Source organism: Mesoplodon mirus, assembly GCF_964341445.2.
Source record: "Mesoplodon mirus genome assembly, chromosome: 16".
Lineage (NCBI taxonomy): Eukaryota > Metazoa > Chordata > Mammalia > Artiodactyla > Ziphiidae > Mesoplodon > Mesoplodon mirus.
In genome coordinates, this window is record NC_138992.1 from 18,701,850 (window position 1) to 18,717,785 (window position 15,936).

The 15,936-nt window shown below is 39.3% G+C and overlaps 1 protein-coding gene across 5 annotated transcripts in view; it reads left to right on the forward strand.

The window, feature by feature from the left end:
- The first annotated feature begins 532 nt into the window (after window positions 1-532).
- Window positions 533-15,936, forward strand: part of TAF2 (TATA-box binding protein associated factor 2) — an 82,061-nt gene continuing 66,657 nt past the window's right edge. For 2 of the 5 annotated variants that reach the window (XM_082600881.1, XM_082600884.1), the window contains exons 1-3: window positions 533-923; window positions 1,344-1,398; window positions 9,321-9,481. In XM_082600881.1, the coding sequence (XP_082457007.1) occupies window positions 841-923; window positions 1,344-1,398; window positions 9,321-9,481 (299 nt within the window). In that variant the 5' untranslated portion in view covers window positions 533-840. Of the gene's footprint in view, window positions 928-1,343; window positions 1,399-3,571; window positions 3,711-9,320; window positions 9,482-15,936 lie in introns of all 5 variants that reach the window. The other 3 variants (XM_082600883.1, XM_082600882.1, XM_082600885.1) reach the window with 3 other exon arrangements.

A 15,936-nucleotide genomic window follows, 5' to 3' on the forward strand; every position in this document is an offset into this window, starting at 1 on the left:
TGCAAATACGATGGCTTCAAAATATTTGTCCGGTGTTTCAATAAATTCTGCATCTATATAATCCACTAACTTTATTTGGTTTTTTCAATAAACACTGAGGCAGGAGTGCCTAGTGAGGACTCCGGAATTCGATTTAGACTCCTTGAGGTCTAATCACGTATTTTACAGCCTAAATCACTGAGCTCCAGTGAGTTTATGGTGTCTTTTCACACAGCAGACCAGAGGCACACCTCTCCTGGTTTCCTATTTCCCGGGTTCCTAGTCCCCAGCCCCTGGCTCTTCGAAAACCTTTTCCCCATACTGTTCAATATGTTTGCGCTAGATCTTTATTCCTCTAAAATTTAGTGTTTCCTTCTTTCCTTCTCGCTGTGTTCGCCTCACCCACAAAATATCTCTGGCCGCTTTCCGAAATTTAAACAGTTCTCACCCACCGTCCGTATACGAAAAGACGAAAACAAAAAACTCCGGCACTCGGGCAAGCCCCGCCCACTGACACATAACTTCCGACTCCTGCCCTCACGCTGTCCCACTTCCGCTGACGTCGCAGGTCAGAGGTGACCGGCAAGATGTCGGCTGGCTGGCGCCGTTCGTTCTTGGTGTGAGGGGCATCTCCGTGACAGAAGCTCGGCGGAGACAGCTGACGGAGCCGAATCGCGGGAGCGAGTTGGAGGCGTTGGCGGCGGCAGATCGGGCAGGGCCGGGAGTGGGTGCCGTGGGAGCCCCGGCCGCGGGGTGTGACTGTTGGGTGCGCGGGGGAGCGGGGAGTGTCAGGTGCCGGAGACCGGTAATGCCCCGCCGCCCCCAGGGAAGCCGGGAAGCCGAGCTCCGCGGGGTCCCTTCATGCCGCCGACTGGTTTAGAGCCCGCCAGAATGAACAGGAAGAAAGGAGACAAGGGCTTTGAAAGCCCAAGGCCCTATAAATTATAAGTATTTTTTCATCTCCCTTTCTTCTACGTTTAGTTTTCATTAATTATGTTTTGTGATTGCTTGAAACTGATTTCGTGGGCCTGGGAGACCTAGTGGGAAACTGGAAGCCACTCACGGTGATGGGGATGGTGTTTGTAGGGCGAAAATGGTTTGAATGACAGTGTAATTCAGCAGATCTACTGCTTCTTGCAGGTTAATAAACCTTTTTCTTAAAGTACTAAGTTGCATTTTTGTCCAAAGAAATTTATTTTCGTGGCTGTTGCTAAATTTAAAATGAGCAAGTTACCCTAATTTGTAGGGTTTTAGCATGAAAGATAAGTGTGATTCTGAGCTGCCTAGAACACAGTTCTTGTTTATACTTGGATAGAGTTATGCATTATTTAATAACTGAAATATTTCTTTATTCTTTAATGTACAACTCATCAGGTCGTCTGCATCAACAACATAAACTTCCAGAGAAAATCTGTTGTGGTAAGTATATCCTCAGCGGTTATAAGCAATAACAGTCCACCCTTTACAGTACTTAGAAACTTTTCTGTCCCGGTAACTGAGATGAGCTATTTAAAAATGTAACCTTTTCATTAGAATCGCAGAATCTTAGATTTATAAGGATGCTTAAAGGTTTATGAAGTCCCGTATCCTCATTTAAGGAACTTCTCTTTCAAAATCCCTTACATATGATTATTTACCTTATACTTCATGGAAGGATACTTTAGGTGTGTTGGGTTGTATGAACTGGGTATGGAAGTTACGAGGATTAAAGAGTCTCGTTTAAAGGTTACTGTAATAATCTAGGGTAGAAATGATTTAGCCCTGAATGGAGGTATCATTAGCAAAATGGCACAGAAATAGAGTTGACATGATTGACTGATAGTGAACATTTATTACGTACATACTACATGTAAGACCATCTTCTAAGGTTTTGTGTGTATGACCTCACTTAATCTTCACAGTAACCCCATGAGGTAGATGCTAATTTTTTTTGATGGATACTATTTTAATCCTTATTTTTATAAATAAAGCAGCTGAAAGAATGGAGGATAAGTAAATTTCTTAAGGGCATGAAGATAGCAAGTGATTGAGCCATTTTTAATCAAACGTTCCCCTTTCCACATCCTCTACCCCTGGCACTATGATAGGCAGAAAGGACTTGCAGATGACTCTTAACTAGGAATGCTAGAAAGGAGTTGTAGGTGATTTTTACGTCTCCTGTTGGAAAGATTGGTTAGATGGCCTATGGGCTAGGGTCCCAGAAGGCACAGTCTACAGATTAATTGAGGGAAGTAATGAAGGGACTACTTAGGGTTAAGAGAAACCAACAAAAGTTGGAGGAGCACCCTAGGTTAGCAACGAGAAACAGTTATCACTTCTAAACCTGAAAGAACAAAGGAAGGGAGAGGTTACAAGAACCTACTGTACCTGTAGGAAACACTGACCATGCAGGAGCTATGGTCTTTGATAGAAGAGTGGAGCTACTGCGTCCTTCAGCCTGGCAGGGAGGAACCTGGGGGAATAAATATACGGAGCTCGATTTTCTTCTGCTTTCAGTTTTCTCTTTGTGCCTCCCAGTTGATCACCCCAACAGGCAGCCAGAGGGCTCGTGCCTAGTTAATGCTACTCCTGGGATGCAGAGTAAAGCAGAGAGGGCAGATTAGGAGGGGCAAAAGGAGAATATCCAGAACAGTCTACCCCTTTTGCCCCACATCATCCTCTCTTGTCTTTTGTTATGATGAAAGTGTTCCCAACTTAACGAAGCCCTATCAGCTATTGTAGGCGTTGGCATTAGCCAACTTCCTGTTTTTGTGAGTCAAGCTTTATTTGATCACAGCCACAGCCATTTATTTATACACTGTCTATGGTTGCTTTGGAGCTACAATGGCAAAGTGGAATAGCTGTGACAGAAACTGTGTGGCCCGTTATGTCTGTTTACCATCTGGCCCTTTAAGAAAAAGTTTGCTGATCCCTGGACTAATCTCTTGGTGCAAAGAAATGGCAGTTCAGCATTATTCCCATCTAAGATATTAGCTATCACCAGTATCTTTCATATAAGACAGTAGAAGAAAAGTGGTTGAAAGGATGTGAAAATCAATTGCTACAGCCTCTGCTTTCTTCAGCTGGTGTCAAGGTCAGGGTTGATATACGCAGCTTCCTTATTCCTCCACCCATTCGCTTTTCTCTTTCCTTTTGACGGCATTTCTTTTGGTCCGCCCTAGGCTTTCATTCCTGTAGGATCTACATCCTTGCTTGTTTTGACTTCATTGAGTTGTTGCAGTTTTCCATTGATTAGGACTGTTGGTCACGTGGACCTAAGAGGCATTCCAGTGAATCCCCTGGATTGCAGATGGAATTCTTGCTTTTATTGTGTAGTAGAATCTCAGTTGCTGCTAGTCATTCCAGCCAGTACAGTGACCCCTTTGTCTGCCTATTGGTTCAGTGGCATGAGGAGCCCGAAGTGGTCAAGTCTCAGCTTCCAGTTTAATAGAACCATGACTCTGTGCCCAGGTGGATGCATTCCTCCCTTAGCTACTAAGGCCTCCAAACACACTGACCCTGAGGTCGTGAAGACAAGAAGCAAAAATTGTTCAGTGGCTTTTTGAAGGAATGGTGAACGTAGTCACTCCAACTTTTGTCCCTTGGTTCCCAGATCTATTTTGGCTATGAAGAGATGACCTGACATATTGTCCACTAGTTTAAGATGGCATCCTGTTGGAGGTCTCAATTGGTGCTGTAACTGAGCCTTCAGTAGTTGATCGTGTCAGCTGCTCTGGATGATAGGACAAAAGGTAAAAACGAGTAATTTTGTGTGTAAGAGCCCACTGCCACACTTTTCTATACACATGGAGGCATGTATGGGATAGCATGTTGACATGTATGGCTTTTTGCACATATATTATAGTTAGGGAAGGAAAATCTAGAATATGTGTCTATTTTTATATAAGGACAAATGACTGTCTCCCTCCATGATACCAGCTGTCTAATGTAGTCATTTTACTACTGAGTGACTGACTGATCCTTCCTGGGAAGGTCCCGTATTAGAAGCTCATTTCGATCCACTGCTCTTGGGAGGTGAGTGCTCAGCAGTGGTGGTAGCCAGATCAAGCTTTGTTGGGGGAAGACCGTGTTGCTGGGTTCATGCATAGCCTTGGGGTCTTGCCCCAGTGACCACTTTGTATGTTGAGCAGCGTGGCTAGGGAAAGAGTCTGGGACATCTACTGGCTAGATAATCTTGCCAGTTGATTTTTGAGGGCTCCCTCTGCAGTCTCTGAGGATGCCTCTGTTGGTCATTTACGTGAGGACATAAATATTTTCATATTATAGCTACTCTGAGAAATTCATTTTTACATTTACTTCTCCCACCATCCTCTTATTTTCAGTCTTCTCGTCTTGTTCTTTTCATATTCCTAACCAGCTGGCCAACCCAGCAGTTGCCACGGATCAGTGTAGATGTATACTTCAGGTCATCTCTACGTCTGTAAGCAGTGTACAGCCAGTTGTATTCACCAACGTTCTGCCCACGGTAGGCTTTTCTTCCGTTGTCTTTCAGGACCACACTTCAGTGGGTTCTGATGGCAGCTACCATCCACTTCCAACTGCGCTGGCATGCTGTGCAGACTTATTCATAATTCAGGCTTGTGCTTTGTCCTATTCTTTTAATTGAGCATGGGGACCTCTCCATGAGGCCATGGGTGTGGATTGAGGGAGCGGTGGAGATGCAATGGGAACAAGTCCCGTTGGATTCTGAGTCACCTGCTCATGCTGTTTGCTCTTTGTGCCTGTGAACTTGCTTGGGCCTGGTCCAGAGGTGGTGTTTCCATTTAAAAATGGAAAGCTACTGCACATACTGAGTTCGTAATGGCCATTTTAGGTAACAAAAATTACATGAAATTTTGGGGAGTCCCACGATCATGTGTGCAGTCATACTGCAGGGTCTTGTAGCAAACCAGTAGTTGCTTTGCAAATGGAAAACAGTTGTTGGCAGAAGAAGTCATGGGTTTCCTCTGAAACCCCAGGAATGATGGTGTACTGTCATTCTATTGAAGAAAGCCAGAGTCAGTAAAGTATCTTTGTCTGCTGTGGACGTTCCCAATACCGTTGGATATGCTGAGTCATAATGCCCAAGTGGCAGGGCAGTTTGAACCACAGCCTGGACCTACTGCAGAACCTTTTCTTGCTCTGGACCCCTCTCAAAGCTGATAGCCTCATAGGTTGCTTAGTAAGTAGTATGCCTAAATGTGTATATTGCTTTCAGAATCCAAAGAAGCCTACCAATTTTTGTGCCTCCTTTTTTTCCCCCTTTTGGTGGGCAGTGCAAAATGAAGCAACTTGTCTTTCACTTTAGAAGGTTTATTTTTATGTGCCTCAGACCACTGGAACCTTAGAAGCTTTACTGATGTGACAGGCCCCTGAACTTTCATGGGATTTAACTCGCAGCCTCTGGTATCCACGTGTTTTCTATTAAGGCATTTAGAGAACTTACTCTTCCTTTCTTACCAGGTCCAGATAGCATAATGTTGTCAATATAACATACCAGTGTAATTCTCTGGGCTATCCTGTCCTCTGGGCTATCAGGGGACTTTTTGGACTATGTTTTGACTGAGCAGGAGAGTTGATATAGTTACTAGATGACAGTGAGGGGTTTCTGATGTCTGGAAGACAACCTGCTTCTGATTGATTTTTTTTTTTTCTGATAGGAATTGGGGGAAAAAAAAATTCGCCTGATAATTAGTCGCAATATTAGCTACCAAGAACTGTGCTGATTTGCTGCGGTCAAAGTACTGCATCTGCAAACATGGTTGTGATTGGCAAGTTTGTGATAAGTCACTATCATTCTCGAAAACCTACTTGACTTTTGCACTCGCCAAATAATTGAGTTAAATGAAGACGTAGTAGGCATCATTCAAGTCTCTGTTGTGGCATTAATCTCTGCAGTTCCCCAAAGATGTCTAGTTGCATTGATTTGCTATCTTGGAGAAGGGGGATGGGTGTTCCAGCGGTGTCCACTTAGTCCTTCCACTGTAGTCCTCACTCAGTGAGGTCGGAGAATGAATATGGGGATTTGCCAATTACTAAAATGTATACTGTATGTTCTGGACTGGGGAAATAATCTCCAGTCCTACTCTGCGTTAGACGTGGGAACCCCTTTATTACTTGACCTCCCAAGACTGCCAGTCTGGGGAATACCCTGGCAGTCCAGTGATTAGGATTTCGCTCTTTCACTGCCGAGGGCCCGGGTTCAATCCCTGGTCGGGGAACTAAGATCCCACAAGCTGCGCTGCACAGCCAAAAACAAACAAACAAACAAAAAAACCCCCAAAGACTTCCAGTCTGACTAGTGGACTACTGTAATGTTTTGGGACTCCAGGGATTAGTGTCAGTTCAGAACCAAGATATAGTAACCCCAGGAAAAGGGCAAAAATTAATTTATTTGAGGTGACATAAATCTCAGGATTTTAAAAGAAAGATAAGTGAGAGTCGAACATGTTTGTAGTCATGGAAAAAAGTCTTATAAAGAAGAGAGATTGTAATTATAGGAGAGGGTAATTAATAGAGCAGGATTTCTGAGAATACTACAGAGGATGGCCTCTAGTGCAGTAGTGGAAGGATCATTCCTAAACAGGAGGGAAAGATAGGTGTGTGCAGCAGAAGGGCAAGAGAATTGATCATTGGCAGTAGAGTGGTTCAAGTTAAGGCTCTTGGGTGGATGAGGAAGAATGTAGCGCTAAAAATACCAGGGAGGATTGTCGTGAGAACCTGGAGGAGGCCAAGGAGCAGGAGAATTTCATGTGGTTGAACAGGAGGACTGGCAGAGAAGTACAGGCATGGTGGGCATTGCAGTTTAAAATGTCAGCGTCAGAGCAGTCCTGAGCAGTGATGAGGTGTCTTTCAGAGTGTGATCTTGATTGCTATCCTGGAATGGCAGTGAAGATTGTAGGAATTGAAATCAAGGAACTTTGAAGCAGTGATACTGCATGGATCAGCTATATCTGCGTTCATGTCATGTAGAGTGATGGCTGAGATGGGTTAGAAAGGTAAAGGATGAACCTTCAGTGAGTATTGGGGAATTTGGGCAATATTAACGAAAGGAACAGAGGATGGTATACCTGTATGGCTTGAACACATAGGAAAAGAACAATAATAAAAACATTTACTGATGCCAGCTATGATTTTAAGCGCATTCCTTGTATTAAATTGCTCAATTATAATAACACCAATAGGTAGGTAGTGTCGATATTCTTGTTTTACGGATGAGGAAACTGAGGTACCGAGAGCTAGAGTAACTTAGCTCAAGCTCATATACTTACTGAGTAGTGGAACTGGGCTTGAATGCAGGCAGTCTACCTCAAGAAGACAGTGACACTATTGTGCCCTTGCTCTTATAGCATATGCTGTATAAAAGCCTATAAATGATGTAGAAATAGTGGAAAGTAGGAGGTTTCCTGTTTTCCCTTCTTCTAATTTATAGTGAGTAAAAGAATAAGCAGCTTCTTTTCAAAGGGGATTCAAGAGATGTTTCATCTAAGGCTGACAGGTAGAGGAGTTTTTGAAAAGGCTGAATAGCACAGGGGAGTTACTTCAAAAGGGGTAGGGACTCTAGGAGGATGGTCCGCCGTCAGGTGGTGGGGAGAGAGCAGGAGCAAGAGGAGAGAGTAAGTGAGAGGTTAGATGACCCGGGGGGTTTCAGTTATGCTAGTAGCCAAGGTTGACAGGGATTGGAGGCCAGTTAGTGGGTCTGTATGTTGCAGGCAGGTGTAGGTTAGGGCTGTAGGTGGTACAGAGACCTGATGATTCAAGGAGACTGGGCTTTCCCTATCTTCATGAAGTATACTCCGTTCACTGGTTTATTATTGTTAAACTTAGTTTAGAAAGCAAAAGCCTATTCTTATGTCTCGCTCCTGTAACCACTTCATGACAGCACTTTCCGTAATCTTTTCTAGTTCACTTTTGACATTATCTTGGTTCTCCTTGCTGTCTTTCAGCTGATCCAAGCTCATTTATGTAGATTGGTCATTGGATTGCTGGTATGCTAATTAAGGGAATTTGGATCTTCATACAATTGCTCACAGTTTGACACCTTTCAAGTCAGAGACTTCATCAGCAGTATTTTTGCTTCTGCTTTTTTCTGTTCTTATTTGCTTCCACATAACTCTGTCCAGATGGTCTAACTGAAGGATGTATGACTCTCTTATTTGGGAATTGGGGGAAAAGGGGCTGTAGAATCAATAGGCTTTTGAGCAGTTGGGCTGAATGTTATCTAAAAAATATTCTTACGTTCTTGCATGTTATTTAAAAGCCTTGTACTGAGAGACATTATGGCATAATGGGAATCAGTTGGGATCATTTAGATGTGGGTTTGAATCTCAGTTCTCTACTTATTGATGGTATGATTTTCTTAACTCTTAATCTGTAAAAAGTATAAAGTAGTACTTGTCTCTTAAAGTTGTTAATGGGATTAGAGAGAACATATGAAAGTAGTGTAACGTCTGGCATATAGTAGTGCTCATTAGATAGTAGCCATTGCAGTTGTCATAATCCACTTCTGTATGGTTATTGCCTGAATTTCATCTTAGATATTCCTGTTGCAGCCCCTGAAATGTTACTATTTCATGTCCTCCATATTTTATGTTTCCAACCCAGAATATTAAACTCACTGGACATACATTCAGTGTTTCAGTGGTCCATCTTTCCCATTTGATTCAATGCAAGAGGGTGGTGGACAGTCGGTATATTTAGCTGTCTCTCACGTCTTATGTACCTGCTTCAGATAGATGGCTCGCCACACAGCTAAGGTGGTAGAACTATATATGGCTTTGGGACTGCTTGGTAGGAAATCATGCAGCACTTTGAAGTGTCTGCTGCTCTTGGAGGTGTCAGTAGATTTTTCCCTACTTGCCTAAATGTTTCTTGTAACTCTTGCCACTTCATGTCCTGATTTACCTCCCATGAGCAGACTCATACTTGTTAGCTTTGGTGGTATAGTTTTTTACCCTATTTTGAGAGGCCTTGTTCTTTTACTCACTGAAGTGGTTTTGATTCTCTTTTTGCTCTGTTGGGTTTTTTTTTTTTCCCCTTCCTCTCTGTTTGGATTCCAGTCTGTCTATAAATTCTTATATTTGTGAGTAGTCCTTTTACTTTCTTTCCTAGCAGATGTTCTACTTTTCACTGATAGTGAATGTGAACCACCAGGATGATAAAGTAACATAATTCACACCCATTCAGTCACTAGGGCAGCCATACCTGAAGTGAAGATCCTTGGAGAGTACTTGTATGTGTGTAGCTATTTGGGATTCTGTCTCTGGATTGTAGTATGTGTATAAGTAGTAGAAATCAAAGAAATATGTTCCAAAACATACCTGTGTTCGTTTTAATGAAATTATTATTCTTTATCTTTACAGGGATTTGTGGAACTGACTATATTTCCCACAGTTACAAACTTAAATAGAATCAAGTTGAACAGCAAACAGTGTAGAATATACCGAGTAAGGATCAATGATTTAGAAGCTGCTTTTATTTATAATGATCCAACCTTGGAAGTTTGTCACAATGAATCAAAACAGTAAGTTACATACTTTAAAAGTCGATATTTCTAACAGTTTTTTTTTTCATTGGTTGGATTAATTTTTTCAACAGATTTTTTTTAGATTATTATTAGATTCTGGTTCCCAATTTATTTTTTTCTAATTATAATTTCTGTTGCTTCTACCACTGCACACATTTGGTTCAAAAAATTTTACTAGCTCTGGCCAACATAGTAAGTTATTAAGTTTCCTTTCTTCAGACTGCAGTTTTAAAGAAGTACTATCAGAGAACTTTAAATAAATTTTCTTAGCCATTTTTCTACTTTTAAAGTTTTAAAAAAATGTTAGTTTCATAGATACTAATGTAATCTTCAGTGAATTAGATGATACTGTAATCTGTAGACCAGAAACTACTTTAAAATATTCTCTAAATATTTGACAGCTTTAGAATATCACATAAAAATAGTCTGAAATATCTCATTCCTTCACCTTAAATATTGCATCTATTGAGGCTACTTCTGATTTTTATGAGTAAACTTATATCTTTGTGATCAGCTTTATGTTCTGCATTTTTCATTTAAATACTTTGTTTTCACCTTTCCACGTATAACTTGATAGGCTTCGTTTTTTTATTGTTTTTATGGTCGGGTAATATTCCATTTATTCAGTATACTGTGGATTACATGATTATTTTCTAGATCTTTTTTTTTTCTTTTACTTTGAATTATTTCCTTAGGAAAATAGGATTACTTATTATTCTTTTATGGCTCTTTTTAGCATTTCACTTGATTGTGCCCTGGGAAGATTTGTACTGATTTAAATACTGTCAACTACATTTGAAGGCACTTGTTTTTTTCTGTTTTGATAGCATCGGATTATATCATTTCTGTGATTCTTCGTATTTTGGGTTAGAATGCTCCAAACTGCAAACTCTGTTTAGTCAAGGTGATATTTTAACAGGTCTGTATGTATAATATTTGACTGATGGCAGCAGTTCTCAAAGTGTGACACCTAGACAAGCAGCATCAACATCACCTGGGAACTTGTTAGAAATGCAAATTTCCAAGCAGTACCCCATACCTACTGGTTCAGAAACTGGGGATAGGGTCTTGCAATTTGTGTTTCAACTAGCCAGCCAGGTGATTCTGATAAAAGGTAAAGCTTGAGCAGGAACCACTGCTTTAAGGGATTGGGAGGGTTGAGAAAGGACACTTATCAATAGACATATTTATCATCCCAATAATCATTGGTTTAAAATCTTTGAAACTCAGAAGAGAAAACGGTGTTGGGAAAATTAAGGGAGTCTCTGAATTGCTCATGCGACTTCCCATTCTATAAAGGTGAGTGGTTGAAATTACATGCTTTTACAGCCACTCTTGTAGAACTGACATGAAAAGACTTATTACAAAATCATCTGCATCCTCTTTCCCCCAGAAAAAAGCAATCATTTGCCTTTGGAGCAGTAAGTATGTACCACTAATGGATGGAAAAGGCATGTGTAAAAGAGCAGGTAGGGGAGCCATTACCTTGCCAGAGGCCAAAATAGCCACCCTGTCGAGCCTAGAACTCTGCATTGATGACAGGGTAAGAAGCTTCTCCATCTGCCAGTCACAAAACAGGGTTTGCACAGCTGCTTTACCAGTTGTTGCTGCTCAGGTCTCAAAGAAGATGATCTGTGACAGTGCAATGACAGGAACAGTGGACTTCAAATCTGTTGAGAAAGCAAGCTTTGCTATGTTAATTTTGAGGTGATGATATCCCCTAAAACTTTTCTCTAGTGATAGGGAAGATACCTCATCACTTTTAGTATTATAAAGAAAGAAAAGGAAGTCATAAAGGAGAATAGTTTCGAAGGTTAGGTTAGGAAATTGGGAACGATAGAGTATATTTAAACTTTTCAGGTAGCACCAGAGCTCTCTTAGCCATGGTCACTTAGTATTTTCTGCCTGGCTCTAGAATCCTGATTACTTTTTAAGAGAGATGACAGTTATTTTTGCTGGTGTTTGTTTATTCTCTGACTTGTTCAAAAGAGGATTTGAGAGTGGTTTTAGAATTTTATTAGACAACAGTTTTTTTAAAGTAGCTAATGAAATGAGCACAAAGGGTAAAAAAGTATAAGATGGTGGGTACCACACTGTTAAGTTACTAGAGGAAAACTGTAGGTTTGGTTTTGATATTTCTGGTTGCCATACGAAAGAGGGAAACACTATTGTTTATAAGATTTGTAAGGCAAAAGACAGAAACCTACCAGTTATTCAGAAGAAATACTGCTTAGCAGTTAGATGTGAAAGGTATCTCATGTGAATGATGTTATTTATTTTTAAAGAGAACTTTGGCAAAGGCAGATAGTTAAGGTCTTTAGCATGTCCCTAGATACTTCTGTTACTTTTCTTGTTTCTAAAGTAACTTTCTTTCTCTAATGAAGCAGTAAAATTTCTGCTAAAGCTGAAACAGAAATTAAATGTAGCAGATTTAAATTGAAAGTTAAACTTAAAACTCAGTGGTTAAATTTGGTCTTGAATATGTACAAGAATGTCCTAACATTCAAAGAAGTAATATGCTACTTCATCACATTTTCTCCTTATTTGTTTTAAAGTAAAGGTGCCAGGCCCTCCTATTTTTAATGGCAAGAGTGTGCTTACCTTGGTTGAGATTCAGCACCTTTGAACTGCAGGGGGAAGTAAGGAAGGGAAACATTTAGATAAGGGACTAAAAGGCATTTCTACCTATTTAATCCAACTAGACGTTAGCTGAGTTGTTAAATTACCTGTACTAGCAAATAAAATACCTGTTGGTTATGTAACATCTATAAGGCTTCTCTTTCTCTCCGTCTGTGTCTCTGTCTCTCTGACTCTCTCTCTCTGGCTTATTGTCTGCCAGGAAAATAATTTAAGCACTTTAAGTTTCTCTAAATATATTTTCTGTTTGAATCCTACATATTGTAGGTATAGTTTGCCTCCATAGAAGCTATGTCTCTTCGGTGGTTTTTCTGTTTTTTCTTTTCTTTTTTTTTTTTTTTTTTTGCTACATTTCTCTCTTCTTAGAATAAAGTAAATGTAGATTTTACCAGAGAGACTGTTTCTGTGCATGAGTAGCCTACAGTGGCTGACATCTCTTTCCTCCTTGTTTCTTTTCCTTCCCTGGATAGGCTTTGCTGCTTTGAGAAGACCTTTTTTATTTTACTTGAAAAGTCTCCACTTTCCTGAGTTTCAAGAATGAGTTTAATTCCTGTTTCCTGTCTTCATTTCCATTAAGGAGTGGCAGTAGAAATGAAGCTAACTTAAGATATAAATGAAGTAACTTTGAGTGATTGGAGCAGTTTTTAGAGTGATTAGAATTGATTTTTTAAATTGTTTTTTTTTAAAAAGATTTTCTAGGTCCTATATTTTAATACAGACGTCTACAAAGGGATTTTAAATGTTATTATTTTACTGATATCATATGGGAGAAGTGGTTGATTCCTTTTTTGATTATGGTTAAGTAATATGGATACTAGTTTTATATTTTAACTTAGCCCACAGTGCCTCACTGGCAGTTGTTTTAGTAGTATTGCTTGGAATTCAGTTGTCATAATTGGAAGAACTTAGGGGTTTGTTTAGTCCAAACTTCAACAGGAATTTTTCCTATATTATTCTACCTTCTGCTTGAATATGTCCAGCTCAGGAGAGCTTACTATATTTTAAAGCACCCCTTTCATTTCTGAATGCTAGGAAGTTCTTTATTACATCGAGCCACAGTCTGTTTTGCTATAATGTTCACAAACTTATGCTAGTTAAAAATTGTTTTCCTGTAAGTTTTCTCTTTTCCAGTCTGTAGTATCTCAATACTTTCAACCATTCCTCATTTAAAACTCTTTCCAAATTTGTTAACCATTCTCTTTGCCCTGCTCTGAATACTCTCTGGCGTTGTGTTTTCGTAAATGTGGTAACCCTAGAACTAGATAGGGTGCTTCTTATTTGGACTTGTAATCACACATGCATAGCAGTAAAGCCATTTTATTCTTATCTATACTCATTATTTCTAGTGGCTTGAAATTCATTAGCTTTTCACCAATAGCTACTTTAAAGTAATTGACTCAAGTTTGAGCTTGTTATCAGTGAAATACCCTAGACTTTTTCAGAGAAAAACTTGTTAAGGCAGAGTTTTCTCTAAGCAGCCTTATTTCATGGCATCATTATCAAATTATTGTTGTTTCAGTTATTTTTGAAGTCATTTTTATTAATTTTGATATTGGTTCCATTTCTGGAAAGTGGATTTTTCTGTTGGCTTTTACTTACTTATTTTATTCTGTATGTGAATTATAAGACAGAAGAAAAAACTGAGTGTTGACACGGATATAGAGTAGAACTCTCAAACACAGCTAATAGAAATGTAAATTGAGGTTGAATGTATACATACTCTATGGTTGGTGGTCTCACTCCTACGTGTATATCCAATATGTTCACCAAGAAAAAAAGTACAGAACTGTTCACAGCAGCATTTGTAATAGTCAAAACTGTCAATTACCTGAAAACCCATCAATGGTAGAATGGTAGTTTGTGGTATATTCTTACACTGTTGGAATTCTAAAAGTAATGAGACTGAATGACCAACAGCTAGATGCAATGATATGGATGGATTTCACAAACTGAATGTTGAATAAAACAAGTCAGACACAAAAGAATGTGTATTAAGTTGTTAATCTATCTCATTAGATATCAGAATAATAGGTTACCCTTGGTGGTAGGAAGCAGGGCTAGGTTAGTGATTACAAGAGGGCTTCTGGGAGGCTGCTAAAGTTCTGTTCTTGCTCTGCATGCTGGTTACTTTGGTTTTGTGAAAATTCATCGAACTGTATACTTAGAGTGTATATATATATTTCTGATGTATATTGTGCTTCCATGAAATTTTTTTAAACAGAGAAGAAGTTTACAAATAATTAAATCTTAAGTTTTGCAAAATCTGCACACACAGTTTTAAGAAGCACATGTTCTTTATCTGACAAAGAATTAACAGATTATTTTAATTTAATATAGATGTTTATAATAGGTTCTTGGAGAAAATTCTTTTGATTACCTTAATTTACTAGTTTTTAAGTATCCCCTACAACATTACTTATCTTTAAGCTTTGTTTCCTTAAGGAAGAATGGGTGGTGGTTATAGGGCAAGGGCATATTAATATTTTGCAATGATTATTATTCTGAAAATTGAAAACACTTATAGTCTTGTCTTGTAATTTTTGGCTTTTATTAGGTTATTATGAAAGGAAACATTTTTGATTCATATTATGAAAGGAAACACTGAAATCCAGACCATGAGAAGATTGTTCCTCATAACTGACTTTCCAATAGATTCCATTTATAATGACTCACCATTTTATTTGGACCACTTTACCTTCTCTCAGGAAGTAAGGAGATTGAGAATAATTTTCCATTAAAAAAAATGAGTGGTTTAATATGTAATGTTTAAATTTGGCCTTTTGTGTAACAAAGATTTTTTTATTTTTGAATTTCACAGATAACTGGAGGATATTACAAGTTCTTCAGCTATCTTTCAGATTTCATGTTTTTGAAATTTTACTGAAAAGAAATTGCAACCTATAAATGTACAAAGTAGTTTTTAAAATCAGATAGTATGTTAACTAAGTACTGGTAAGGATGCAGAGCAACTGGCATGTTCATATATTGCTGATGAGAATGCAGAATGGTATAGCTATTCTGGAAAACAGTTTAGCAGATTCTTATAAAGCTAAACTTATATTTACCATATTACTCAGCAGTCCCACTCTTGGATGTTTGTACTACAGAAGTGAACATTAAATTCACATAAAAACTGTTACACAGTTATTTGTAGCAGCTTTATTCCTGATAGCCAAAAGCTGGAAGCAACCCAGATGTCTTTCAGTGGACGAATGAATAAACAATCTGTGGTACAGTCTATTCAATGTAATACTATTCATTATAAAAAGGGACAAACAGTAGATACATGTGACACCTTAGATGAATTTCAAAGACATACTGAGTGAGATAAGCCAGCCTCAAAAGGTTGCATTCTGTATGATTCCATTTATTTGACACAGGGCATCGCACAAGGGGCTTTTGTGGATGGCAGAACTATTCTATATCCTGATTGTGGTGATGGTTACACATGTTAAAATTTATAGAATTATATACCAAAGGAAAAAAGTTACTTTTACAGTATGATAATTAAAAAAAAAATTGGTATGTGAAAAAACAGTCTTTTTTTTTTTATTATTGTGGTCCTGGAGTTGGGTTTTTTTGCGGTACGCGGGCCTCTCACTGTTGTGGCCTCTCCCGCCGCGGAGCACAGGCTCCGGACGCGCAGGCTCAGCGGCCATGGCTCACGGGCCCAGCCGCTCCGCCTCACATGGGATTTTCCCGGACCGGGGCACAAACCCGCGTCCCCTGCATCAGCAGGCGGACTCTCAACCACTGCGCCACCAGGGAAGCCCGGTCCTGGAGTTTTTAATACCTTTTATTTTACATATTTATCT